Below are 25988 nucleotides of genomic sequence, written 5' to 3' on the forward strand. Positions count from 1 at the left end.
TTTTCTTGTAAAACTTTACTGAAAGATTCTTATTGTAAAACTGTAATACAACACAGAAATGGAAGCACACATTAGTATACAAACGCATAACTGATATGTATACACAAATTTAGGTACGCCTGGGCAACACAGTACATTTGGCAACGAATATACATTTAGCAAGCAGGAAGGCATTCTTTTAAATTAGCCCTGTACATAGTGTATCAAATACGGCTACTAGTTAACCAGCTAGACAGAGAAAAGTTACAACTAAACATTTTCTACAACATACAGTGTACGCTAATCATCTATAGCACTCTAAAATACTTACAGACAAACAATTTCCAAGACTCAAGCATGGGGACAATACAACTGAGGAGCACCGTGGCGCAGGTCCTGTTCCGGCGGAGGCTCCACGAGGAATGAGCTCGCAGTCCCGTGGGGAGCGTGATGACCTCATCACGCTCGGGGTTGTGACATCACGTTTGCCGGTCGTTGTGTCGCTGGCCGTTGGGGCCTAAGTCGGGAGCGGGAGCTGGAGGCCAGGCTGAGCCGGTGCTTGCCGCGGGAGCGGAAGCTAGCGGCGCTCCCGGCGGCTGATCGATGCGGCCGAAGACGCTAGGCCGGGCTGTGCCAGCGGCCTTTCTGGAGGGCCGAGTCGGGCCGGCAGCCACCTCACGCACGTCACGTCGTATGTGACGTGACGTCAGCATGCTAAGGCGCGTCTTAAAGGGGCAATGGCCCTAAAAGGTGAGTTAAAGGGGCAACGGCTCTAACAGGTAAGTTATACATATATAAGTAGGTTATGTATATACAGTAAGGTTAAGTTAGAGGGAGAGACAGCACACTCCCCGCTTGGTACAATCCCATTTGTACCACTACAGACACAAAATAAACCTGAAGAGAACGTCCTTCGGCAGCGACATACTCAGAGTCCGTTCTCTGGCTTTCTTCGGAAAGGAGGACTACGATCTCTGAGACTGGCCTCGGAAACACTTTGACAGTCCCCTTCTTGATGATCTTCACCTCCACCTTGCGGACCCTCTTGTCCCTGCTCGGCAGAGTTTTGACGACCAGTCCCACTGGCCATTCGTTTGTGTGCTTGGCTGTCTTTCAGCAAGACGGCATCTCTCACTTTGACATTCGGCTTGTCTTCTGTCCATTTCCTACGGCTCTGTAGGGTGGACAAATACTCTCCTCTCCATCTCTTCCAAGGAGTGTCTGCAAGACACTGTACTTGTTTCCATAGCTTCCCGTGCAGCTCGGCCATGTCGAAGTTTCCAGAGGGAGCTGAAATAGAACTCATCTTTTGAGTCAGGAGCATCGCTGGGGTGAGGACTGCAGGCATGTCTGGGTCGGTGGACACCGGCACCAGGGTTCTCCTGAGCGAGCAGAGGCGCCCCGCAGCCTGCTCCCCGCTACTCGGAAGACGGCGTCCAGGAGAGCGAAACGGCATGGGTGCCACCCAGCTGTGTCCATCGTCCTTGGACCTTTCAAACGCTGAGCATCCTAGGCCATCTGTGCTCACGGTGGGGCCTGCCTCTTCCTCACAGACAGAGGCGGTTGACCTATGATGCTGCGTCATGTCATCGTAGTCCTCCTTTACCTGGATCCTGTTTGGGCATGGGCTGAGACAGGATGTGCGACCGTTGTGCAACACGTTTGCTTTGTAGACGCTGACATCCGCTGGTTTGTGGACTGTTCCCAGGCAAACTCCACCCACGAGGACCCATCCCAAGTCAAGCCGCTGCGCATAAGGAGCATCGTGGGGCCCGTTGATATGCTCATGCACCTTGTGCACCCTTAAGATGTCTCTTCCCAAGAGCAGGAGGATTGGAGCGTCCGGGTCCACAGCTGGAATCTTGTTGGCAATTGGCTGTAGGTGGGGCTGATGGCATGCGACATCTGGGGAGGGGATTTCCGTCCTATCCTCTGGCATCATGTCGCACTCAATCAAGGTGGGGAGGGGAAGCTGTAGTTTCCCATCCATGGACTCGATCATGAAGTTCCCAACTCTCCTACCCGTAGTCTCTGTTGTCCCTGCACAGGATTTTAGCGTGTACAGAGCGGCGCTAGCCTTGACTTCGAAGAGATTGAAGAATTCTGTCTTCGCTGGAGAGTTGTTACTTTGCTCATCGAGCACTGCATACATTTTGATTGCCTTCTCCTTTCTCCCTGCAGGATATGCTTTAACCAAGCAGATTTTGGAGCATGAGCGTGGGCTGCTTGCATTTCCACAAACCTCTGTACACTTGGAGGTGACTGAAGATGTGCTTTGCTCCCCGCTATCCTCTTTGTCGACCGCGGTTGACGGAGGAGGACCTGGATGCAGGGCTGCGATGTGTTTTTCGCTGTTGCACTCAAAGCACTTGATTGTCGCCTTGCAGTCTTTTGCCATGTGCATAGTCGACCCACAGCACCTGAAGCAGATGTGGTTCTTTTTCAGGTATGATGTGCGCTCATCAATAGGCTTGTCTGTAAAGCTTCGACACTTTTTGAGTGGGTGGGGCTTCTTGTGTATTGGACACTGACGATCTGGGTCATCCACTTCATTCCCAGCAGAACTGGATTGGTTGACTGAGGGTTCGGCTGGAACATCTGTTTTGTGCACACTCACAGAGGCTTTATTGCTGTACTTTGTGGATTTCTCTGTTCTCGAAGGAGCGTAACTGCTGGAGGTGGAGAAAGTGAAACTTGGATCATTCCTCACCTTTGCCTGTTGTTGGACGAACCTGGAGAAGAGAGAGAAGGGGGGAAATGCCATTCCATTGTCCTCCTTGTACTTGGATCCCTTAGATATCAATTTCTCTTGAAGGTTGTGGGGGAGCTTTTCCACTATTGTGTTTACCCCACGAGCTGTATCCAAATACGAGAGGCCGGTCAGGTAACCTTCTCCCTTGGCACACTCCAGTTCGAGGAGAATGTCGCCCAGTTCTCGGAGCTCGACATTATCTTTGTTGGTTAGCTTCGGAAAGTCCTCAATCTTCTTGAGCAGTGCGTGTTCGATGGCTTCTGGTGTCCCATAACAATCTTCGAGACGTTGCCAAACCAGGTTGAGGCCTGCTGTGGGATTGCTGACGAGCGCTGAGCGAATTCTCTTCGCCTGTTTGGACGACTCAGCTCCGAGCCACTTTGTCATCAGGTCTAGTTCTTCTCTGGCTGACAGATTCAAGTCCTTGGTGGTACTCAGGAAGGACGCTTTCCATGACCAATAATTTTCGGGACGGTCATCAAATTCTTGGAGGCCTGAACTTAACAATTCTCGGCGAGTAAGGTACCTAGCGAGGTCTTGTGCACCTTGTGGCTCGGGTGAGGAATGCTTGGCTGGATTGGTCGGGTGTTGTGGAGGTCTCTGCAGGTAAGTCTTACTTGTTTCTTCTCTTTTAAGCTCAGTGTCTCCGTAAACAGGCTGTTTGTTGCTGTGGTGAGTAGCTGGTCCTACGTCGGGGTACCTGGATCTTCCCTTGAAGAACAATTCGGAGTATTGTTGGATATACTCACTTGTACGTTGCACTGGACTGAGGGGCTGTTCCAGATCATATGCTTCATGGCTGGGCTCCCCACGTTCGCTCTCCTTACCTTCTTCATAAGCTGCGGCTTCGGCTTTAGCGGCAGCGGCAGCTCTCTGGCTTTGGAGAATGTGGAGAATGGCAGCGAGGTCAGCTCTCTGCTTCGTAGCACTAGCGTCGAGGTCAGCTTTCTGCTTCATCACACTAGCTTCTTTTTCAGCAAGGGCCAATTGAGCCTGGGCAGCTTCTGCCTTGGCACGTGCTTTGGCGGCTGCAGAAGCTGTCGATGACGACGGTCTGCTGGACTGCCGAGATGATCTAGTGGATACTTTAGAAGACTGTGCTGTCTGCTTCATCACACTAGCGTCGAGGTCGGCTCTCTGCTTCATAAGGTCAGCTTCTTTTTCAGCAAAGGACAATTGGGCCTGGGTAGCTTTTGCCTTGGCACGTGCTTTGGCGGCTGCAGAAGCTGTCGATGATGACGGTCTGCTGGACCGCCGAGATGACCTAGAGAATACTTTAGAGGACTGTGACTTGGCAGCGTTTGCTCGGAAAGGCTCATACTTCTCGATTGGCTGGTCGACGTCCTCTATGGTATATTGTCTTCCTGAGCATAGACTCATGGTAGCTGAGTGGTATCTTCTTGTGCTTGAGCCCGCTGTGCTGTTGTCTTTTTACTATTCTGCCCTCGCAACGCGATCCTATGCAGAGCTAGACAGGTAGCGAACAACTTGATATCTTCCCATAAAAATCACAAGGCTTGACTTTTCTTGTAAAACTTTACTGAAAGATTCTTATTGTAAAACTGTAATACAACACAGAAATGGAAGCACACATTAGTATACAAACGCATAACTGATATGTATACACAAATTTAGGTACGCCTGGGCAACACAGTACATTTGGCAATGAATATACATTTAGCAAGCTGGAAGGCATTCTCTTTAAATTAGCCCTGTACATAGTGTATCGAATACGGCTACTAGTTAACCAGCTAGACAGAGAAAAGTTGCAACTAAACATTTTCTACAACATACAGTGTACGCTAATCATCTATAGCATTCTAAAATACTTACAGACAAACAATTTCCAAGACTCAAGCATGGGGACAATACAACTGAGGAGCACCATGGCGCAGGTCCTGTTCCGGCGGAGGCTCCACGAGGAATGAGCTCGCAGTCCCGTGGGGAGCGTGATGACCTCATCACGCTCGGGGTTGTGACGTCATCACGTTTGCCGGTCGTTGTATCGCTGGCCGTTGGGGCCTAAGTCGGGAGCGGGAGCTGGAGGCCAGGCTGAGCCGGTGCTTGCCGCGGGAGCGGAAGATAGCGGCGCTCCCGGCGGCTGATCGATGCGGCCGAAGACGCTAGGCCGGGCTGTGCCGGCGACCTTTCTGGAGGGCCGAGTCGGGCCGGCAGCCGCCTCACGCACGTCACGTCGTACGTGACGTCAGCACGCTAAGGCGCGTCTTAAAGGGGCAATGGCCCTAAAAGGTGAGTTAAAGGGGCAACGGCCCTAACAGGTAAGTTATACATATATAAGTAGGTTATGTACATACTGTAAGGTTAAGTTAGAGGGAGAGACAGCACAATAGGCATATAAATAATAAACAGGTAGTAAGAGGAGGGGTTCGATTAGGGACCAAAAAGGAGACCTACGCATGGAGGCAGAGGGTAAGGCTGAGGAACTAAATCAGTACTTTGCATCTGTCTTCACCAAGGAAGAAGATGCTGCCATAGACATAGTGAAGGAGGAAGTAGACGAGATACTGGATGGGAGAAAAATTGATAAAGACAAGGTACTAGAAAGGCTGGCTGTACTTAAAGTAAATAAGTCACCAGGACCGGATGGGAAGCATCCTAGTACGCTGAGGGAAGTGAAGGAAGAAATAGCAGAGCTACTGGCCATAACCTTCCAAATCCTCATTAGAAACTGGGGTGGTTCCAGAGGACCGGAGGATTGCAAATGTCACACCCTTGTTCAAAAAAGGGTGTAAGGACAAACCCCGCAACCACGGGCCAGTCAGTTTGGCCTCGGTAGTGGGGAAGCTTTTAGAAACAAAAATCAGGGACAAAATTAACAGTGTGGATTAATTAAGGAAAGCCAGCACGGATTTGTTAAAGGCAAATCGTGTTTAACCAACTTGGAGTTTTTTGATGAGGTAACAGAGAGGGTTGATGAGGGCACTGCGGTTGACGTGGTGTGCATGGATTTCCAAGGCGTTCGACAAAGTGCCACATAATAGGCTTACCAGCAAAGTTGAAGCCCATGGAGCAAAAGGGACAGTGGCTGCATGGATAGGGAATTGGCTAAGTGACAGGAAACAGTGAGTAGTGGTGAATGGTTGTTTTTCAGACTGGAGGAAGGTACACAGTGGTGTTCCCAGGGGTCGGTTCTAGGACCACTGCTTTTCTTGATATATATTAATGACTTGGATGTGGGTGTACAAGGCACAATTTCAAAATTTGCAGATGACACAGAACTTGGAAGTATAGTGAACAGTGAGGAAGATAGTGATAGACTTCAAGAGGATATAGACAGGCTGGTGGAATGGGCGGACATGTGACAGATTAAATTTAATGCAGAAAAATGTGAAGTGATACAAGAATGAGGAGAGGAAATCTAAACTAAAGGGTACAATCCTAAAGTGGGTGCATGAACAGAGAGACCGAGGGGTATATGTGCACAAATCATTGAAGGTGGCAGGGCAGGTTGAGAAAGCAGTTAAAAAAGCTTACAGGAACCTGGGTTTCATGAATAGAGGTATAGAGTACAGAAGTGTTGAAATTATGCTGAACCTGTATAAAACACTAGTTCAGCCTCAACTGGAATATTGTGTCCAATTCTGGACACCACACTTTAGGATGGATGTGAAGGCCTTAGAGAGGGTGCAGAAAAGATTTACGAGAATGATTCCAGGGATGAGGGACTTCAGTTACATTGATAGACTGGAGAAGCTGGTGTTGTTCTCCTTGAAGCAGAGAAGATTGAGAGGAGATTTGATAGAGGTGTTCAAAATCAGGAGGGGTCTGGACAGAGTAGATGGAGAGAAACTCTTGCAATTGGCAGAGGGGTCGAGAACCAGAGGACACAGATTTAAGGTGATTGACAAAAGAACCAAAGGCGACATGAGGAAAAACTTTTTACGCAGCGAGTGGTTAGGATCTGGAAATAGTTGAGGCTTGTAATAAGGGAACATCTATAATTATGGGGGATTTTAACTATCATATTAATTGGACAAATCAAATTGGGCAGGGCTGCCTTGAGGATGAGTTCATTGAGTGTATTAGGGATGGGTTTCTTGAGCAGTAACTGAACCGACCAGGGGGCAAGCAACCTTAGATCTGGTCCTGTGTAACGAGACAGGATTAATTAAAAATGTCCTAGTAAAGGATCACCTTGGAATGAGTGACCATAACATGGTTGAATTCCATATTCAATTAGAGGGTGAGAAGGTTGGATCTCAAACAAGCGTGCTAAGCTTGAATAAAGGAGACTATGAAGGTATGAGAGCGGAATTGAGTAGAGTGGATTGGGAAAATAGATTAAAGGGTAAGACGATACATGATCAGTGATGTACATTTAAGGAGTTTTTTTACAACTTCCAAAAAATATATATTCCACTGAGAAGAAAAGGGTGTAAAAGAAAAGACAGCCATCCGTGGCTAAGTAAAGAAATTAAGGATAGTATTCAACTAAAAACAAGGGCATATAAGGTAGCCAAATCTAGTGGGAGGATACAGGATTGGGAAAACTTTAAAAGACAGCAAAAAATAACAAAAAGATTGATTAAGAAAGGGAAGATAGATTATGAAAGTAAATTAGCAAAAAATATAAAAACAGATAGTAAGAGTTTTTATAGTTATATAAAAAGAAAAAGGGTGGCTAAAGTAAATGCTGGTCCCTGAGAGGATGAGACCGGGAAATTAATGGTGGGAAATATGGAGATGGCAAAAACACTGAATGAATATTTTATATCAGTCTTTACAGCAGAAGACACTAAGAATATCCCAACACTGGACAAACAGGGGGCTAAAGGGGGGGAGGAGCTAAACACGATCAAAATCACTAAGGAAGTGGTACACGGTAAAATAATGGGACTCAAGGCGAATAAGTCACCTGGACCTGATGGCTTACATCCTAGGGTCTTGAGGGAAGTGGCAGTAGGGATTGTGGATGCATTGGTAATAATTTTCCCAAACACCCTGGACTCGGCAAATGTCCCGGCAGACTGGAAAACTGCTAATGTAACACCCTTATTTAAAAAGGGCAGTAGACAGAAGGCTGGAAACTATAGATCGGTTAGCCTAACATCTGTGGTAGGTAAAATTTTGGAGTCCATTATTAAGGAGACAGTAACAGGACATTTGGATAATCATAATTTAATAGGACAAAGTCAGCATGGTTTTATGAAGGGGAGGTCATGTTTGACAAATTTGCTGGAGTTCTTTGAGGAAGTAACATATAGGGTGGATAAAGATGAACCAGTGGACGTAGTGTATTTAGACTTCCAAAAGGCATTTGACAAGGTGCTACACAAAAGATTATTGCTTAAGATAAAAAATCACGGGATTGAGGGGGATCAGCCAGTTGTCGTGGTACATGTAGGTACCAACGATGTAGGTAAAAAGAGGGAGGAGGTCCTACAAGCTGAATTTAGGGAGTTAGGAGCTAAATTGAAAAGTAGGACCTCAAAGGTAGTAATCTCTGGATTGCTACCAGTGCCACGAGCTAATAAGTTTAGAGAGAGTAAGATAGATAAGCTAAATACGTGGCTTGAGCAGTGGTGCAAGGGAGAGGGATTTAAATTCCTGAGGCATTGGAACCAGTTCTTGGGGAGGAGTGACCTGTACCAAGGGGATGGTCTACACCTGAACTGTGAGGGAGCCGATGTCCTCGGGGTAATATTTTCTAGGGCGGTTCGGGAGGATTTAAACTAATTTGGCAGGGGGATGGGAACCTAGGTAGTGGAAAAGAGGGAAGTCATATGAAGTCAGAAATAGATGGTAGAAAGGTGAGAAGCAATAAGCAAAGGAGAGAAACACAAAGGGCCAAACTAATTCATAATGAGAGTGTGAAAAAAGCAAGCCTGAAGGCTTTGTATCTTAATGCTAGAAGCATTAGGAACAAGGTGGATGAATTAGTTGTGGAAATAGAGGTAAACAAGTATGATTTGATTGGGATTACAGAAACGTGGCTGCAGGGTGGGCAAGGCTGGGAACTTAACATCCAGGGATATACAATATTTAGGAAGGATCGGCAAAAAGGTAGGGGAGGTGGGGTAGCATTGCTGGTAAAGGAGGGGATTAATGCAATGGAAAGGAAGGATATTAACTCGGATGAAACGGAATCTGTATGGGTAGAAATGAGAAATAGCAAGGGGAGGAAAACGTTAGTGGGTGTGATATATAGGCCTCCAAATAGTAATATGGAGGTGAGGGAAGGCATAAAAAGGGAAATTAGAGAAGCGTGCGATAAGAGCACAGCTGTCATCATGGGTGACTTTAATTTACATATTGATTGGACTACCCAAATTAGTAAAAATTCTGAGGAGGAGGAATTCCTGGAATGTTTTCGGGACGGTTATCTGGACCAATATGTCGAGGAGCCGACTCGAGATCAGGCCATTTTAGACTGGGTATTGTGCAATGAGAAGGGACTTATCAGCAATCTTCTTGTACGAGGCCCCTTGGGTCAGAGCGATCATAATATGATCGAGCTCTCAGTCGAGATGGAGAGTGAGGAAATTGAATCAGAGACTAAGGTCCAGAACTTAAATAAAGGGAATTACGAGGGTATGAGACGGGAATTGGGTAAGATTGATTGGGTGGTGTTTCTGGGGGGATTGACAGTGGATAGACAATGGCAAGCATTCAAAGATAGAATGGAAGAATTCCAGAACATGTTTATACCGGTTTGGCATAAAAATAAACCTAAAAAGGTGACTCAACCGTGGATAACGAGGGAAATTAGGGACAGCATAAAATCAAAAAAAGGGCATATCAACTGGCAAAAAAAAGCACCAGACCGGAAGATTGGGGGCAGTACAGGATACAGCAAAAGAGGACAAAGGGATTAATCAGGAAGGGGAAAATAGAATACGAAAGTAAACTTGCAGCAAACATAAAGACAGACTGCAAAAGCTTTTATCGGTATATCAGGAGGAAAAGACTGGTAAAATCCCAAGTCGGTCCCTTGCAGTCCGATTCGGGAGAATATATAATGGAGAATAAGGAAATGGCAGACCAATTAAACTCATACTTTGGTTCTGTATTCACAAAGGAGGACACAAATAACCTCCCAGGAATATCGGCAAACATAGGGACTAATGAGAGGGAGGAGCTGACAGAAATTAGTATCTCTAGGGATATGGTGTTGGGTAAGTTGAGGGGACTGAAGGCCGACAAATCCCCGGGGCCTGATAAACTACATCCTAGGGTACTTAAGGAGGTGGCCCTGGAGATAGCAGATGCTCTAAGGATCATCTTCCGGAACTCCATTGACTCGGGAACAGTACCCGTGGATTGGAGGCTAGCTAATGTTACCCCAATATTTAAAAAGGGGGGTAGAGAGAAAGCAGGGAATTATAGACCAGTAAGCCTTACATCGGTTGTGGGCAAAATGCTAGAGTCCATTATTAAGGATAAAATAGCGGAGCACTTGACAAATGGGGAAAGGATCGGACAGAGTCAACATGGATTTACAAAGGGTAAATCGTGTTTGACTAATCTGCTGGAATTTTTTGAGGAGGTAACTGGTAGAATAGATGGGGGAGAGCCAGTGGATGTGGTGTACCTTGACTTCCAGAAAGCCTTCGATAAGGTTCCACACAAAAGATTATCATGCAAAATTAAGGCTCATGGGATTGGGGGCAAAGTATTAACGTGGATAGAGAACTGGCTGGCGGATAGAAAACAGAGAGTTGGAATAAACGGCTCGTTTTCGGAGTGGCAGGCAGTGACCAGCGGGGTGCCGCAAGGATCTGTCCTGGGACCCCAGCTGTTCACAATATATATAAATGATCTGGATCAGGGAATTGGATGCAATATTTCCAAATTCGCTGACGACACTAAACTAGGAGGAGGGGTGGGCTCTGATGAGGATGTCAGGAGGCTACAGTGTGATTTGGACAGGTTGGGGGAATGGGCGGATACGTGGCAGATGCACTATAATGTGGATAAATGCGAGGTTATCCACTTTGGGGGTAAAAACAGGAGGGTAGATTATTATCTAAATGGCAATAGATTGGGAGATGGGGAAGTGCAGAGGGACCTGGGTGTTCTTGTGCACCAGTCACTGAAGGAGAGCATGCAGGTGCAACAGGCGATTAAGAAGGCAAATGGTATGTTGGCCTTCATATCAAGGGGGTTCGAGTATAGGAATAGGGATACCTTACTACAGCTGTACAAGGTGCTGGTGAGACCGCATCTGGAGTATTGTGTACAGTTTTGGTCGCCCCATCTGCGGAAGGATGTTCTTGTCATGGAAAGAGTGCAACGGCGATTCACCAGGCTGATACCTGGAATGGCGGGAATGACCTACGAAGAGAGATTAAATAGTTTGGGCTTGTACTCACTGGAGTTTAGAAGATTGAGAGGGGATCTCATCGAAACATATAAAATTATGGCAGGCCTGGACAGGCTGAATTCAGAGAGAATGTTTCCAATGGCCGGGGAGCACAGAACCAGGGGCCACAGTCTAAAAATAGCGGGCAAATCATTTAAAACAGAGATGAGGAAGAATTTCTTCACTCAAAGAGTGGTGAGCCTGTGGAATTCCCTGCCACAGAGGGCTGTGAAGGCTAATTCAATAAATATTTTCAAGAGAGAATTGGATATATTTCTGAAGGCTAAGGGGATTAAGGGTTACGGAGAAAAGGCGGGGACGGGGTACTGAACTGGTAAGATCAGCTATGATCTCAGACGAAGATCAGCCATGATCTCATTGAATGGCGGAGCAGGCTCGAAGGGCCGAATGGCCTACTCCTGTTCCTATCTCTATGTATCTATGTATATTCTGGCATGGATAGAGGATTGGCTATCTAACAGAAGGCAGAGAGTTGGGATAAATGGTTCATTCTCAGACTGGCAATCAGTAACTAGTGGTGTTCCGCAGGGGTCAGTGCTGGGTCCCCAACTCTTTACAATCGATATTAACGATTTGGAGGAGGGGACCGAGTGTAACATATCAAAGTTTGCAGATGATACTAAGATGGGAGGGAAAGTAGTGAGTGAGGAGGACATAAAAAACCTGCAAGGGGACATCGACAGGCTAAGTAAGTGGGCAGAGATTTGGCAGATGGAATACAATACTGGAAAGTGTGAGGTTATGCACTTTGGCAGGAAAAATCATCGAGCAAGTTATTATCTTAATGGCAAGAAATTAAAAGTACTGAAGTACAAAGGGATCTGGGGGCCCTGGTGCACGAAACTCAAAAGGTTAGTATGCAGGTGCAGCAAGTGATTAAGAAGGCCAATGGAATGTTGGCTTTCATTGCTAGGGGGATAGAATATAAAAATAGGGAGGTATTGCTTCAGTTGTACAAGGTATTGGTGAGACCGCACCTGGAATACTGCGTACAATTTTGGTGTCCATACTTAAGAAAGGACATACTTGCTCTCGAGTCAGTACAAAGAAGGTTCACTCGGTTAATCCCGGGGATGAGTGGATGGACATATGAGGAGAGGTTGAGTAGATTGGGACTCTACTCATTGGAGTTCAGAAGAATGAGAGGCGATCTTATTGAAACATATAAGATTGTGAAGGGTTTGGATCAGGTGGATGCGGGGAGGATGTTCCCGATGATGGGTGAAACTGGAACTAGGGGGCATAGTCTTAGAATTAGGGGCTGCTCGTTCAAAACTGAGATGAGGAGGAACTACTTCACTCAGAGGGTGGTAGGTCCATGGAATATGCTGCCCCAAAAAGCTGTAGAAGCTACATCATTACATAAATTTAAAACAGAAATAAGACAGTTTCCAAGAAGGGAAATAAGGGTTACAGGGAGCGGGCAGGAATTTGGATATGAGTTTAGGTTCGGATCGGTCATGGCCCTGTGGGTAGCGGAGCGGGCCCAGGGGCCGTGTAGCCTGATCCTGCTCCTATTTCGTGTGTCTAATTCTGTTAGATTCAGGAGATGGTTCTGTGATAGTAGATTGGCGGTTAGGATCAGATCAGCCATGATCTTATTGAATTTCGGAGCAGGCTCGAGGGGCCGATTGGCCTACTCCTGCTCCTATTTCTTATGTGCTTATGGAATGCACTGCCTGAAAGGGTGGTGGAGGCAGATTCAATCACTGCTTTCAAAAGGGAATTGGATAAGCCCCTGAAAGAGAAATATTGCAGGACTTCAGATTCTTGGGGCAGGAGGGACCAGTTCTGGGGCAGGAGGGACCTGTACAAGGTGGACGGGTTACACCACAACAGAGCTGGGACCAATGTCCTCATGGGACGATTAACTAGTGCTGTGGGGGGAGGGTTTAAATTAATTAGACAGGGGGATGGGCACCAGGATGAAACATTAGAGAGGAGAAACAAGGTGAAGAGAGGACTGGGAGAGACAAGTAGCACTAGAGGGACAGAATTGCTGGTCATCTTCCAAAATTTGATAGACTCTATAACAGTTCCCATGTATTGGAGAGTAGCTAATGTTACCCCACTATTCAAAAAAGGTGGTAGAGAGAAAACGGGAAATTATGGACCGGTAAGCCTGACATCGGTAGTGGGGAAAATGCTAGAGTCCATTATAAAAGATGTAATAGCAGAGCACTTGGAAAACGGTGACAGGATTGGACAAAGTCAACATGGATTTACAAAAGATAAATCGTGCTAGACTAATCTACTGGAATGTTTTGAGGATGTAACTGATAAAATAGATAAGGGAGAACCAGTGGATGTGGTGTATTTGGATTTTCAGAAGGCTTTCGATAAGGTCCAGCATAAGAGATTAGCGTGTAAAGTTAAGGCACATGGGATTGGGGGCAAGGTACTGACTTGGATAAAGAACTGGTTGGCAGACAGGAAGCAAAGAGTTGGAATAAACGGCTCTTTTTCCGAGTGGCAGGCAGTAACTAGTGGGGTACCGGAGGGGTCGGTCCTAGGACCCCAGCTATTCACAATATATATTAATGATCTAGACGAGGGAACTAGATGTAATATCTCCAAGTTTGCAGACGACACAAAGCTCGGTGGGTGTGTGTGCTGTCAGAAGGATGCCGAGAAACTCCAGTATGATTTGGATAGGTTGGAGGATTGGGCAGATGCACTATAATGTGGATAAATGTGAGGTTATCCACTTTGGTGGCAAAAACAGGAAGGCAGATTATTATCTGAACGGCAATAGATTGGGAGAAGGGGAAGTGCAATGAGACCTGGGTGTCCTTGTGCACCAGTCGCTGAAGGTAAGCATGCAGGTGCAGCAGGCGGTTAAGAAGGCAAATGGTATGTTGGCCTTGATAGCGAGAGGATTCGAGTACAAGAACAAGGATGTCTTGCTGCAGTTGTACAGGGCCTTGGTGAGACCACACCTTGAGTATTGTGTGCAGTTTTGGTCGCCTTATCTGAGGAAGGATGTTCTTGCCATGGAGGGAGTGCAGCGAAGATTTACCAGACTGATACCTGGGATGGCAGGAATGATGTATGAGGAGAGATTGGGTCCATTGGGCTTGTACTTGCTGGAGTTTAGAAGAATGAGGGGGGATCTCATTGAAACTTATAAAATTCTAACAGGACTGGACAGACTGGATGCAGGAAGGATGCTCCCGATGGCCGGGGAGTCCAGAACCAGGGGTCATAGTCTAAGGAAAAGGAGTAAGCCATTTAGGACTGAGATGAGGAGGAATTTCTTCACCCAGAGAGTGGTGAACCTGTGGAATTCTCTACCACAGAAGGCAGTGGAGGCCAATTCATTAAATATATTCAAGAAGGAGTTGGTTATATTTCTTAAGGCTAAAGGGATATGGGGAGAAGGCAGTGACAGTGTACCAAAATTGGATAATCAGCCATGATCTCATTGAATGGTGGACCAGGCTCGAGGGGCCGAATGGCCTACTCCTGCTCCTATCTTCTATGTTTCTATGAACCCCAGCACCAGGCCCCTATGGGGAATAGTTATGCAGATCTAGCCGCAAAAGTAACTGCGGAATAAATGCAACCAGAGGACGCGTTCAAAAATGAAATAAATATGGTCATGATAGTCATTGGGTTACAGGAAGTGAATATAATGGAGCTGCAAGAAAATACTAGTAAAGAGCAAAAGGAGAAATGGAGACAAGCTGGCGCGCAATTACAAGATGGAATTTGGAAATGGGGCCCACGTAACCAGGGTGGCAGCACCGGAATGTTGTAGACAACAACTGATGGCGCTATACGATGGTGTAACACATACTGGCAGAAGTAACATGTTGCACCTACTGACACAGTACTGGTGGTGGCCAAAGATAGGTCAGGAAGTAGTGAAATATTGCCACCGCTGTATAATATGCACAAGAATAATGTAGGACAGAGATGTCGAGTTAGAGTAGCAAACCAACCCAGGCCCCAAGGACCCTGGGAAAACTTACAAATTGACTTCACCGGCCCCTTAGCGCAGGACCGGGGGAAGAAATATTGCCTGGTAATAATTGACCAATTTACCAGGTGGGTGGAAGCCTTTGCCACCCGAGACTGCTCTGCAAAAACAGTTGCACTAATATTGGCTACCGAGGTTATACCCGGTTGGGGAGTGCCTCTGCAAATTGACTCAGACAACGGCACCCATTTCACCAGCAAAATAATGAAAGAAATCTGTAAGCTGCTACATGTGACACAAAAATACCACATACCATATCACCCCCAGAGCTCGGGGATGGTAGAAAAAATGAATAGGACACTGAAAAATGCACTGACAAAAGCCATCCAAGAAACAGGGAAGCGATGGTCGGAATTATTACCCAGCATATTAATGAGGCTGTGAGCCACCCCAGGACGAATGACCAGACTGACCCCCCATGAATTAATTACAGGACGAGCTATGAGACTACCAGAGGATTTGGCTGGAGGGGTGGGAGAACCAGGACCAGTGCAAGATAGATTAAGGCGATACTTAGTACAACTAAATCAAGAGGTACAAGCACTAAATAAAGAAGTAAGGAACCAACAACAGATTAAACATCTAGAAAGGCAGAATGCTGGACTTAAACCAGCCGAGTTGCCCAGAATAGGTCAACAAGTAATGACGCAAGTTATCGGAAGAAAGGGAATGGGCCCCGTTGGATGGGGCCATGTACTGTATTAATGACAAGTGATACGTGTGTTTGTCTACAGGAACCGATGGGTATGCGATGGAAGCAATGGACCCAAGTGAAACCATTTAACACTAAAGACCCCCATTCTACCCTCTCCTCTAGGGTAAAGAGCTCGGAAGACGACCAGACCACTGTTTAAATTACAGATAAACATGGATCCAGTCGACCCTTTATATCAGAGGGTCCGTCTCGGGGAGAAGAAGCTCTCCCGGTTTACCCTCACACCTGAGAACTCATTTTTAATGTGGAAGCAAGTCATCCTCGGTTCCAAGGGACTGCCTAAGAAGAAAGAAGAAGATATAATTGGAGTAAGAGTTCTGTAATCCTGTATTCAAATCCTCTTGTAATGAAGGCCAGCATACCATTTGCCTTCTTTACTGCCTTTCACGACCACCGGACGTCCCAAAGCGCTTTACAGCCAATGAAGTACTTTTGAAGTGTATTCACTGTTGTAATGTGGGAAACGCGGCAGCCAATTTGCACACAGCAAGCTCCCACAAACAGCAATGTGATAATGACCAGACAATGTTTTTTCGTCATGTTGATTGAGGGATAAATGTTGGGCTCAAAACACCGGGGATAACTTCTTCGAAATAGCACCACGGGATCTTTTACGTCCACCTGAGTGGGCAGACGGGGGCCTCGGTTTAACGTCTCATCCATAGGACGGCACCTCCGACACTGCAGCGCTCCTTCATTACTGCCCCTCCGACAATATGGCTCTCCCTCAGTACTGCCCCCCCCGACAGTGCGGCGCTCCCTCAGCACCGCACTGGAGTGTCAGCCTCGCTTGATATGCTCAAATTCCTGGAGAGGGATTTGAACCCACAACCTTCTGACTCTGCTATCCACTGAGCCACAGCTGACTCCAGTCTTTTACACAGTTTCATCATAACTTCCTTGCTTTTGCACTCTACCCCTCTCCTAAAGCAGGAGAGTTATGATGAATTGTTAAACAGTTTTTTTGCCGAGTGACCAAGGCTGTCTGTAGGAAACAATTTTGCATTTCAAAGAAGCTTGTATTGTGAAGCTTGTGCCCCATTGCCAGGCCCGCGGCCTGCGGCTCCTCTCCCAGATTCCAGCCCCAGCTCTGTGCTGCCTGCGGCCCCTCTCCGTGATTCCAGCCCCAGCTCTGTGCTGCCTGCGGCCCCTCTCCCAGATTCCAGCCCCAGCTCTGTTCTAACTGTGGCCCCTCTCCCAGATTCCAGCCCCAGCTCTGTGCTGCCTGTGGCCCCTCTCCCAGATTCCAGCCCCAGCTCTGTGCTGCCTGTGGCCCCTCTCCCAGATTCCAGCCCCAGCTCTGTGCTGCCTGAGCTGCTCTCACCTGGGGTCAGCGAGTCACAATCGGGCCCAGCTCTCCTGAGCTGGAGAGGAGGACCGCCTCCTTGCCGCGCCGCCATTGGTTGGAGGCCCCCCTCGTCCTATTGGTCAGAGCTCCCGTCAGTCACAGGCCGGGTCGGGCCTCCATCCACCTGATTGGGCCTCTTCTTCTGAAGACGTCACAATCGGGCCCCAGCCTCAGCGCTGGGGCGGAAGGTCCTGCCCCCTAGCCGCGCCGCCATTGGTTGGAGGATCAGGCCGCCCAGCTCAGTCCTCCCAGCTCAGCCCTTTTCCTATTGGTCAGCACTCCCGTCAATCAGAATCACATTGCTCCAGCTCAATCCGCCACTCCGCGCGGATCAATCCGCTCCGCTCGGCATCCGCGGAGGTCCCGCCCGCCCCGACTCCCAGGTTTGGTTTTTCTCGTATTTTACTTTATAAACTCGCTCTCCGCTACCCCCCTCACCCCGATTTAAATCGATTCCCCAACACTTGACTTTACCCCGGCCGCTGATTCCGCCTTTTCCCCGGGCCCGGCCTTCCGTCTACTCCCACGAGGCCCCGCACAGGCGCACTGGCAGCCTGGTGGTGTGGTGAGGGGGCCGAATGAGCATGCGCGGCCCCGCCTCACCACATTTAAAGGGACACCCCACCCCCTCCACATTTAACGAGACCCCCAACCTCCCCCTCCACATTTAACGGGACCCCCTCCCCCTTCACATTTAAAGGGACCCCTCCCCCCTCCACATTTAAAGGGACACCCACCCCCTCCACATTTAATGGGACACCCACCCCCTCCACATTTAATGGGACACCCACCCCCTCCACATTTAAAGGGACACACACCCCCTCCACATTTAATGGGACACCCACCCCCTCCACATTTAATGGGACACCCACCCCCTCCACATTTAAAGGGACACCCACCCCCTCCACATTTAAAAGGACAACCACCACTTCCACATTTAAAGGGACAACCACCCCCTCCACATTTAAAGGGAAACCCACCCATCCATATTTAATGGGACACCCACCTCCTCTACATTTAAAGGGACTCCCTCCCCCTCTCTCATGTGTTCTTCAGATTAAACAAAGAAGAAACATAGAAGATAGGAAGAGGAGTCGGCCATTCGGCCCCTCGAGCCTGCTCCGCCATTCAATGAGATCATGGCTGATCATCCAAATTCAGTACTCTGTCCCTGCTGTCTCCCCATATCCCTTGATCCCTTTAGCCTCAATAAATATATCTAACTCCTTCTTGAATATATTTAATGAATTGGCCTACTGCCTACGGCCTCTGTCCTAAATGACTTACCCCTTATCCTTAGACTTAGAGATGAGGAGGAATTTCTTCACCCAGAGAGTGTTGAACCTGTGGAATTCTCTACCACACAAGGCAGTTGAGGCCAATTCATTAAATGTATTCAAGAAGGAGTTAGATATATTTCTTAAGGCTAAAGGTATCAAGGGATATGGGGAGAAGACAGGGACAGGGTACTGAATTTGGATGATCAGTCATGATCTCAATTAATGGCGGAGCAGGCTCGAGGGGCCGAATGGCCTACTCCTGCTCCTATCTTCAATGTTTCTATGCGACCCCTGGTTCTGGAATCCATGAACATCGGTAACATGCTTCCTGCATCTAGTCTGTGTAGCCCTGTTAGAATTTTATACGTTTCAATGAGATCCCCTCTCATTCTTCTAAACTCCAGCGAGTACAAGCCCAATCGACCCAATCTCTCTTCATACGTCATTCCTGCCATCCCAGGTATCAGTCTGGTGAACCTTCGCTGCACTCCTTCCATGGCAAGAACATCCTCAGATAAGGCGACCAAAACTGCACTCAATACTCAAGGTGTGGTCTCACCACAGGCCCTGTACAACTGCAGCAAGACATCCTTGTTCCTGTACTCAAACCCTCTCGCTACGAAGGTCAACATACCATTTGCATTCTTAACCGCCTGCTGCACCTGCATGCTTACTTTCAGCGACTGATGCACAAGGACGCCCAGGTCTCGTTGCACTTCCCCTTCTCCCAATCTATTGCCATTCAGATAATAATCTGCCTTCCTGCTTTTGACACCAAAGTGGATAACCTCGCATTTATCCACATTATATTGCATCTTCCATGCTTCTGCCCAATCACCCAACCTGACCAAATAATACTGGAGTTTCTTGGTATCCTCCTCACAGCACACACGCCCACCGAGCTTTGTGTCGTCTGCAAACTTGGAGATATTACATCTAGTTCCCTCATCCAGATCATTAATATATATTGTGAATAGCTGGGGTCCAAGGACCGATCCCTGCGGTACCCCACTAGTCATTGCCTGCCACTCAGAAAAAGAGCCGTTTATTCCAACTCTTTGCTTTCTGTCTGCCAACCAGTTCTCTATCCAAGTCAATACATTACCCCCAATCCCATGTGCCTTAATTTTGCACGCTAATCTCTTATGTGGGACCTTATCGAAAGCCTTTTGAAAATCCAAATACACCACATCCACTGGTTCTCCCTCATCTATTTTACCAGTTACATCCTCAAAAAATTCCAGTAGTTTAGTCAACCACGATTTACCTTTTGTAAATCCATGTTGACTTTGTCAAATCCGGTCACTTTTTTCCAAGTGTTCTGCTATTACATCTTTTATAATGGACTCTAGCATTTTCCCCACTACCAATGTCAGGCTTACCGGTCTGTAATTCCTCGTTTTCTCTCTACCACTCTTTTTGAACAGTGGGGTAACATTAGCTACCCGCCAATCCATGGGTACTGTTCCAGAGTCTATCGAATTTTGGAAGATGACCCGCAATGCATCTTCTATTTCTAGGGCCACTTCCTTAAGCACGCTAGTATGTAGGTTATCAGGCCCTGGGGATTTATCAGCCCTCAATCCCATCAATTTCCCTAACACCATTTCCCTACAAATACTGATTTCTATCAGTTCCTCCCTGTCATTAGACCCTATGTTCCCCAGCATCTTTGGGAGGTTATTTGTGTCCTCCTTTGTGAAGACAGAACCAAAGTATGTATTTAATTGGTCTGCCATTTCTTTGTTCCCCATTATAAATTCCCCTGATTCTGACTGCAAGGGACCTACGCTTGACTTCAGCAATCTTTTTCTCTTCACATATCTGTAAAAGCTTTTACAGTCAGTTTTTATGTTCCCTGCAAGCTTACTCTCATACTCTATTTTCCCCCTCTTAATTAATCCCTTAACCCACCTTTGTTGAATCCTAACCTGCTCCCAATCCTCAGGTTTACTGCTTTTTCTGGCCAATTTATATGTCCTCTCCTTGGATCTTATGCTATTCCTAAATTCCCTTGTTAGCCACGGTTGAGTCACCTTTTTTGTTTTATTTTTATGCCAAACTGGGATGAACAAATTCTGTAGTTCCTCCATGCGATCTTTGAATGTTTGCCATTGCCTATCCACTGTCAACCCTTTGAGTGACATTCCCCTATCAATCCTACCCAACTCGCACCTCATACCATCGTAGTTTCCTTTATTTAAATTCAGGACCCTAGTCTCTGAGTCAACTACTTCACTCTCCATTTTAATGAAGAATTCTATCATATTATGATCGCTCCGACCCAAGGGGCCTCGCACTTCAAGATTGCTAATTAATCCTTTCTCATTACATAATACCCAGTGTAAGATGGCCTGATCTTTAGTTGGTTCCTCGACATATTGGTCCAGGAAACCATCCCGTATACACTTCAGTAATTCCTCCTCCACAGTACTGTTACTCATTTGGTTAGCCCAATCTATATGTAGATTAAAGTCACCCATGATAACTGCTGTGCCCTTATTGCATGCATCTCTAATTTCCCATTTAATTCCATCCCCAACCTCCGCATTACTGTTTGGAGGTCTGTATACCACTCCCACTAACGTTTTCTGTCCCTTGGTATTTCTCAGTTCTACCCATACAGATTCCACATCATCGGAGCTAATATCCTTCCTTTCAATTGTGTTAATCCCCTCTTTAACCAGCAATGCTACCCCACCTTTTTGCCTATCCTTCCTGTATATTGAATACCCCTGGAAGTTGAGTTCCCAGCCTTGGTCACCCTGGAGCCATGTTTCCGTAATCCCAATCATATCATATCCGTTTACCTCGATTTGCGCAGATAATTCATCCACCTTATTACGAATGCTCCTTGCATTAAGACACAAGGCCTTCAGCCTTGTTTCTTTTAACACTCTTACATCTTTTAGAATTATTATTTACTGTGGCCATGTTTGATTTAAAACCTTGATTTCTCTGACTGCTGCCTTTGTTTTTCTCCTTCCTTTCTTTTGCTTCTATCCTGGTTTCCCTTTCCTCCGTCTCCTTGCTCAGGTTCCCAACCCCCTGCCATTTTAGTTTAAACCCTCCCCCAGACCACAAGCAAACACTCCCCCTAGGACAGCGGTCCTGGTCCTGCCAAGGTGCAAACCGTCCGGTCTGTACTGGTCTCACCTCCCCCAGAACTGTTTCGAATGTTCCAGGAATTTGAATCCCTCCCCCTGGCACCATTCCTCTAGCCACGTATTCATCTGAAATATCCTTCTATTTCTACTCTGGCTAGCACGTGGCACTGGTAGCAATCCTGAAATTACTACCTTTGAGGTCCTATTGTTTAATTTACCTCCTAACTCCCTATATTCAGCTTTTAGGACCTCATCCCGTTTTTCACCTATATCGTTGGTACCTATATGCACCATGACAACTGGCTGTTCACCCTCCCCTTCCAAAATGTTCTGCAGCCGTTCTGAGGCATCCTTGACCCTTGCACCAGGGAGGCAACATACCATCCTGGAGTCTCGTTTGCGGCCGCAGAAACACCTATCTATTCCCCTGACAATAGAATCCCCTATTACTATAGCTCCATCCCTCTTTTTCCTCCCGTCCTGTGCAGCAGAACCACCCCTGGTGCCAGGAAGTTGGCTGCTGCTGCCTTCCTCTGATAAGCCATCTCCCTCACCAATATCCAAAGCAGTATATCTGTTTGAGAGGGGGGTGGCCACAGGGGACTCCTGCACTACCTGCCTGCGCCTACTGCTCTGCCTGGTGGTCACCCATTCTCTTCCTGCCTGTGCAGCCTTTACCTGCAGTGTGACCAACTCCCTAAACATGTTATCCACGACCTCCTCAGCTTCTCTAATGCTCCAGTATGTATCCACTCGCAGCTCCAGCTCCGCAATGCGGTCTGTCAGTAGCTGCAGCTGGATACACTTCCCGCACACATGGTCATCAGGGAAACAGGAAGTGTCCCAGATTTCCCACACAGCGCAGGAGGAGCATACCACGGGGCCGAGCTCTCCTGCCATGACTTACCCTTTAATTAATTCAAATTAAATTAATTCAAATCAATCCCACCAATTACACAACAATTAAATGATATACTCAAGGGCCCTTGTTTACCAGCAGTCCCTGCTACACCACAGACACCCGATAAACTAAAAACCACAAAATTTAAGTTTGTAAAAAAGGAGAAAGAAAGAAATACTCACCAACCAATCACGTACCTGCTTTCTGGTGACGTTACAGTTCGATTACTTTTTACTTCTCTCTCACGCTCTCGGAGCTCTGAGTTTGGTGGGGCCTACCTACTCCGCCGCCTCGCTTTATATCACTGCCGCCTCGCTCCAGACAGGTCCGCCCCCGCTGTGGGGCCTACCTGCTCCGCCGCCTCACTTTATATCACTGCCGCCTCGCTCCACACAGGTCTGCCCCCACTGTGGGGCCTACCTGCTCTGCCGCCTCGCTCTTTATATCACCACCTCGCTCCTCACAGGTCCGCCCCCGCTGTGGGGCCTACCTGCTCCGCCGCCTCGCTCTTTATATCACCGCCTCGCTCCTCACAGGTCCGCCCCCGCTGTGGGGCCTACCTGCTCCGCCGCCTCGCTCTTTATATCACCACCTCGCTCCTCACAGGTCCGCCCCCGCTGTGGGGCCTACCTGCTCCGCCGCCTCGCTCTTTATATCACCGCCTCGCTCCTCACAGGTCCGCCCCCGCTGTGGGGCCTACCTGCTCCGCCGCCTCGCTTTATATCACTGCCGCCTCGCTCCACACAGGTGCGCCCCCACTGTGGGGCTTACCTGCTCCGCCGCCTCGCTCTTTATATCACCGCCGCCGCTCCTCACAGGTCCGCCCCCGCTGTGGGGCCTACCTGCTCCGCCGCCTCGCTCTTTATATCACCGCCGCCGCTCCTCACAGGTCCGCCGTCACTGTGGGGCCTACCTGCTCCGTCGCCTCGCTCTTTATATCACTGCCACCTCGCTCCTCACAGGTCCGCCCCCGCTGTGGGGCCTACCTGCTCCGCCGCCTCACTTTATGTCACTGCCGCCTCGCTCCACACAGGTCCGCCCCCACTGTGGGGCCTACCTGCTCCGCCACCTCGCTCTTTATATCACCGCCGCCGCTCCTCACAGGTCCGCCGCCACTGTGGGGCCTACCTGCTCCGTCGCCTCACTCTTTATATCACTGCCACCTCGCTCCTCACAGGTCCGCCCCCGCTGTGGGGCCTACCTGCTCCGCCTCCTCGCTCTTTATATCACTGCCGCCGCTCCTCACAGGTCCGCCGCCACTGTGGGGCCTACCTGCTCCACCGCCTCACTCTTTATATCACTGCCGCCGCTCCTCACAGGTCCGCCGCCACTGTGGTGCCTAACTGCTCCGTCGCCTCGCTCTTTATATCACTGCCACCTCGCTCCTCACAGGTCCACCGCCGCTGTGGGGCCTTCCTGCTCTGCCGCCTCGCTCTTTATATTTAAAAAAAAAAAAATTTATTCATTGATGGGATGTGGGCGTCGCTGGCTAGGCCTGCATTTAGTGCCCATCCCTAATTGCCCTTGAGAAGATGGTGGTAAGCCGTCTTCTTGAACCGCTGCAGTCCATATGGTGTAGGTACACCCACAATGCTGTTAGGAAGGGAGTTCGAGGATTTTGGCCCAGCGACAGTGAAGGAACAGCGATACAGGTCCAAGTCAGGATGGTGTGTGGCTTGGAGGGGAACTTGTAGGTGGTGATGTTCCCATGCATCTGCTGCCCTTGTCCTTCTAAGTGGTAGAGGTCGCAGCTTTGGAAGGTGCTGTTGAAGGAGCTTTGGCAAGTTGCTGCAATGCATCATGTAGATGGTACACACTGCAGCCACAGTGCGCCGGTGGTGGAGGGAGTGAATGTTGAAGGTGGTGGATGGAGTGTCAATCAAGCGGGCTGCTTTATCCTGAATGGTGTCGAGCTTCTTGAGTGTTGTTGGAGCTGCACTCATCCAGGCAAGTGGAGAGTATTCCATCACACTCCTGACTTGTGCCTTGTAGATGGTGGAAAGGCTTTGGGGAGTCAGGAGGTGAGACACTCGCTGCAGAATTCCCAGCCTCTGGCCTGCTCTTGTAGCCACAGTATTTATATGGCTGGTCCAGTTCAGTTTCTGATCAATGGTAACCCCCAGGATGTTGATAGTGGGGGATTCAGCAGGAGATGTCAAGGGGAGATGGTTAGAATCTTGCTTGTTGGAGATGGTCATTGCCTGGCACTTGTGTGGTGCGAATGTTACTTGCATGTCTCAATGTTGTCCAGGTCTTGCTGCATATGGACACGGACTGCGTCAGTATCTGACGAGTCTTGAATGGTGCTGAACAGTGTGCAATCATCAGCGAACATCCCCACTTCTGACCTTATGATGGAGGGAAGGTCATTGATGAAACAGCTGAAGATGGTTAGGCCTAGGACACTGCCCTGGGGAACTCCTGCAGTGATGTCATGTGATTGCGATGAATAACCTCCAACAACCACAGCCAACTTCCTTTGTGCTAGATATGATTCCAACCAATGGAGAGTTTTCCCCCCTTTATATCACCATCCGCCCCCATTGTGGGGCCTACCTGCTCCGCCGCCTCGCTTTTTATATCACCGCCTCGCTCCTCACAGGTCCGCCGCTGCTGTGGGACCTACCTGCTCTGCCTCGCTCTTTATATCACCGCCGCCTCGCTCCACACAGGTCTGCCACCACTGTGGGGCCTACCTGCGCCTCGGATAATAGATACATAGAAGATAGGAGCAGGAGCTGGCCATTCGCCCCCTCGTGTACCTGAAATAAAAAAATTTGCAGGGTTACGGGGAAAGGGTGGGGAGTGGGACTAGCTGAAGTGGTCTTGCAGAGAGCCGGCACGGGCTCGATGGGCCGAATGGCCTCCTTCTGTGCTGTAACCATTCTCTGATTCTATAAAACATTAAGAAAGTTTGTTCCACAGAAGCACGAGGTTTATCTGCTTTTATTGATGAATTTAAAAAGTCTCTATTAAAACCTGAGCCAATGTGTTGTGAGCCAAAGAGCCTTGTGTCCAATGCGGGGAATAAAGGCCCACAGCCTCCCCTGGCCCCGGGCCCTGAACAAGGGACTGGAGAAACTCGCTGCCCTGCGGATCAGACAATCAGCCGGCGCTAGTCCCGCCCCTCGGGCTCCCCGATTGGTTGGAGGAACAGCCGCCGGCTCACTCCTCCAGCCCTGCCCCGCTCACTCCCTATTGGTCGGAAGCTCCCGTCACTCAGCCCGTGGGCCCGGGTCACGTGTCCCCGAGGAGATCACGTGCACCGTCCAACTGAGGCCGCTCGGTCCGGGGCCTCGCCGGGGTTTTTCTATTTCGCTTTATTCTCTCCCGATCCACCCCTCCCCCCACCACCCCGCGCGATTCTCCACCCAATCGGAGCAGAGAAAACTCACTTTGCGTCACCGATCGCGACTCTGGACCCAACACCAAGGCCCCTCCCCGGAATGCCCCGCACCGACTCTGTCCGGCAGGATCCGACCACGCAGGCGCAGCTCCAAGTGGGGGAGGGGGCTGGTCTCCTCTGGGCATGCGCAGTTATTGCCCTTGGTGACCGGGAGGGGTTGCTGTGCCAGACTCG

At 48.6% G+C, this 25988-nt stretch overlaps 1 protein-coding gene and 1 pseudogene across 4 annotated transcripts; both read right to left on the reverse strand.

The window, feature by feature from the left end:
• On the reverse strand, positions 1–25862 carry LOC147094457 (uncharacterized). 4 transcript variants are annotated; one of them, XM_085974381.1, is made up of 3 exons: positions 25804–25852; positions 4565–4974; positions 1–4293 (listed from the first exon to the last, which is right to left on the reverse strand). In XM_085974381.1, exon 3 carries the CDS (start codon positions 4109–4111, stop codon positions 908–910), a length of 3204 nt encoding a protein of 1067 aa, XP_085830507.1. In that variant the 5' UTR covers positions 4112–4293; positions 4565–4974; positions 25804–25852; the 3' UTR covers positions 1–907. The 4 variants fall into 4 exon arrangements, with proteins under 4 accessions (XP_085830507.1, XP_085830509.1, XP_085830508.1 ...); XM_085974383.1 differs by lacking the exon at positions 4565–4974 and having other exon boundaries at positions 25804–25862; XM_085974382.1 differs by lacking the exons at positions 4565–4974; positions 25804–25852 and adding an exon at positions 17595–17675.
• The window catches only part of LOC147094447 (uncharacterized), a 440563-nt pseudogene that overhangs the window by 409052 nt on the left and 5523 nt on the right, over positions 1–25988 (reverse strand).

The sequence above is a fragment of the Somniosus microcephalus genome, unplaced genomic scaffold (assembly GCF_052327205.1).
Source record: "Somniosus microcephalus isolate GS21.2 unplaced genomic scaffold, FLI_Smic_1.0 unresolved_chr1, whole genome shotgun sequence".
Lineage (NCBI taxonomy): Eukaryota > Metazoa > Chordata > Chondrichthyes > Squaliformes > Somniosidae > Somniosus > Somniosus microcephalus.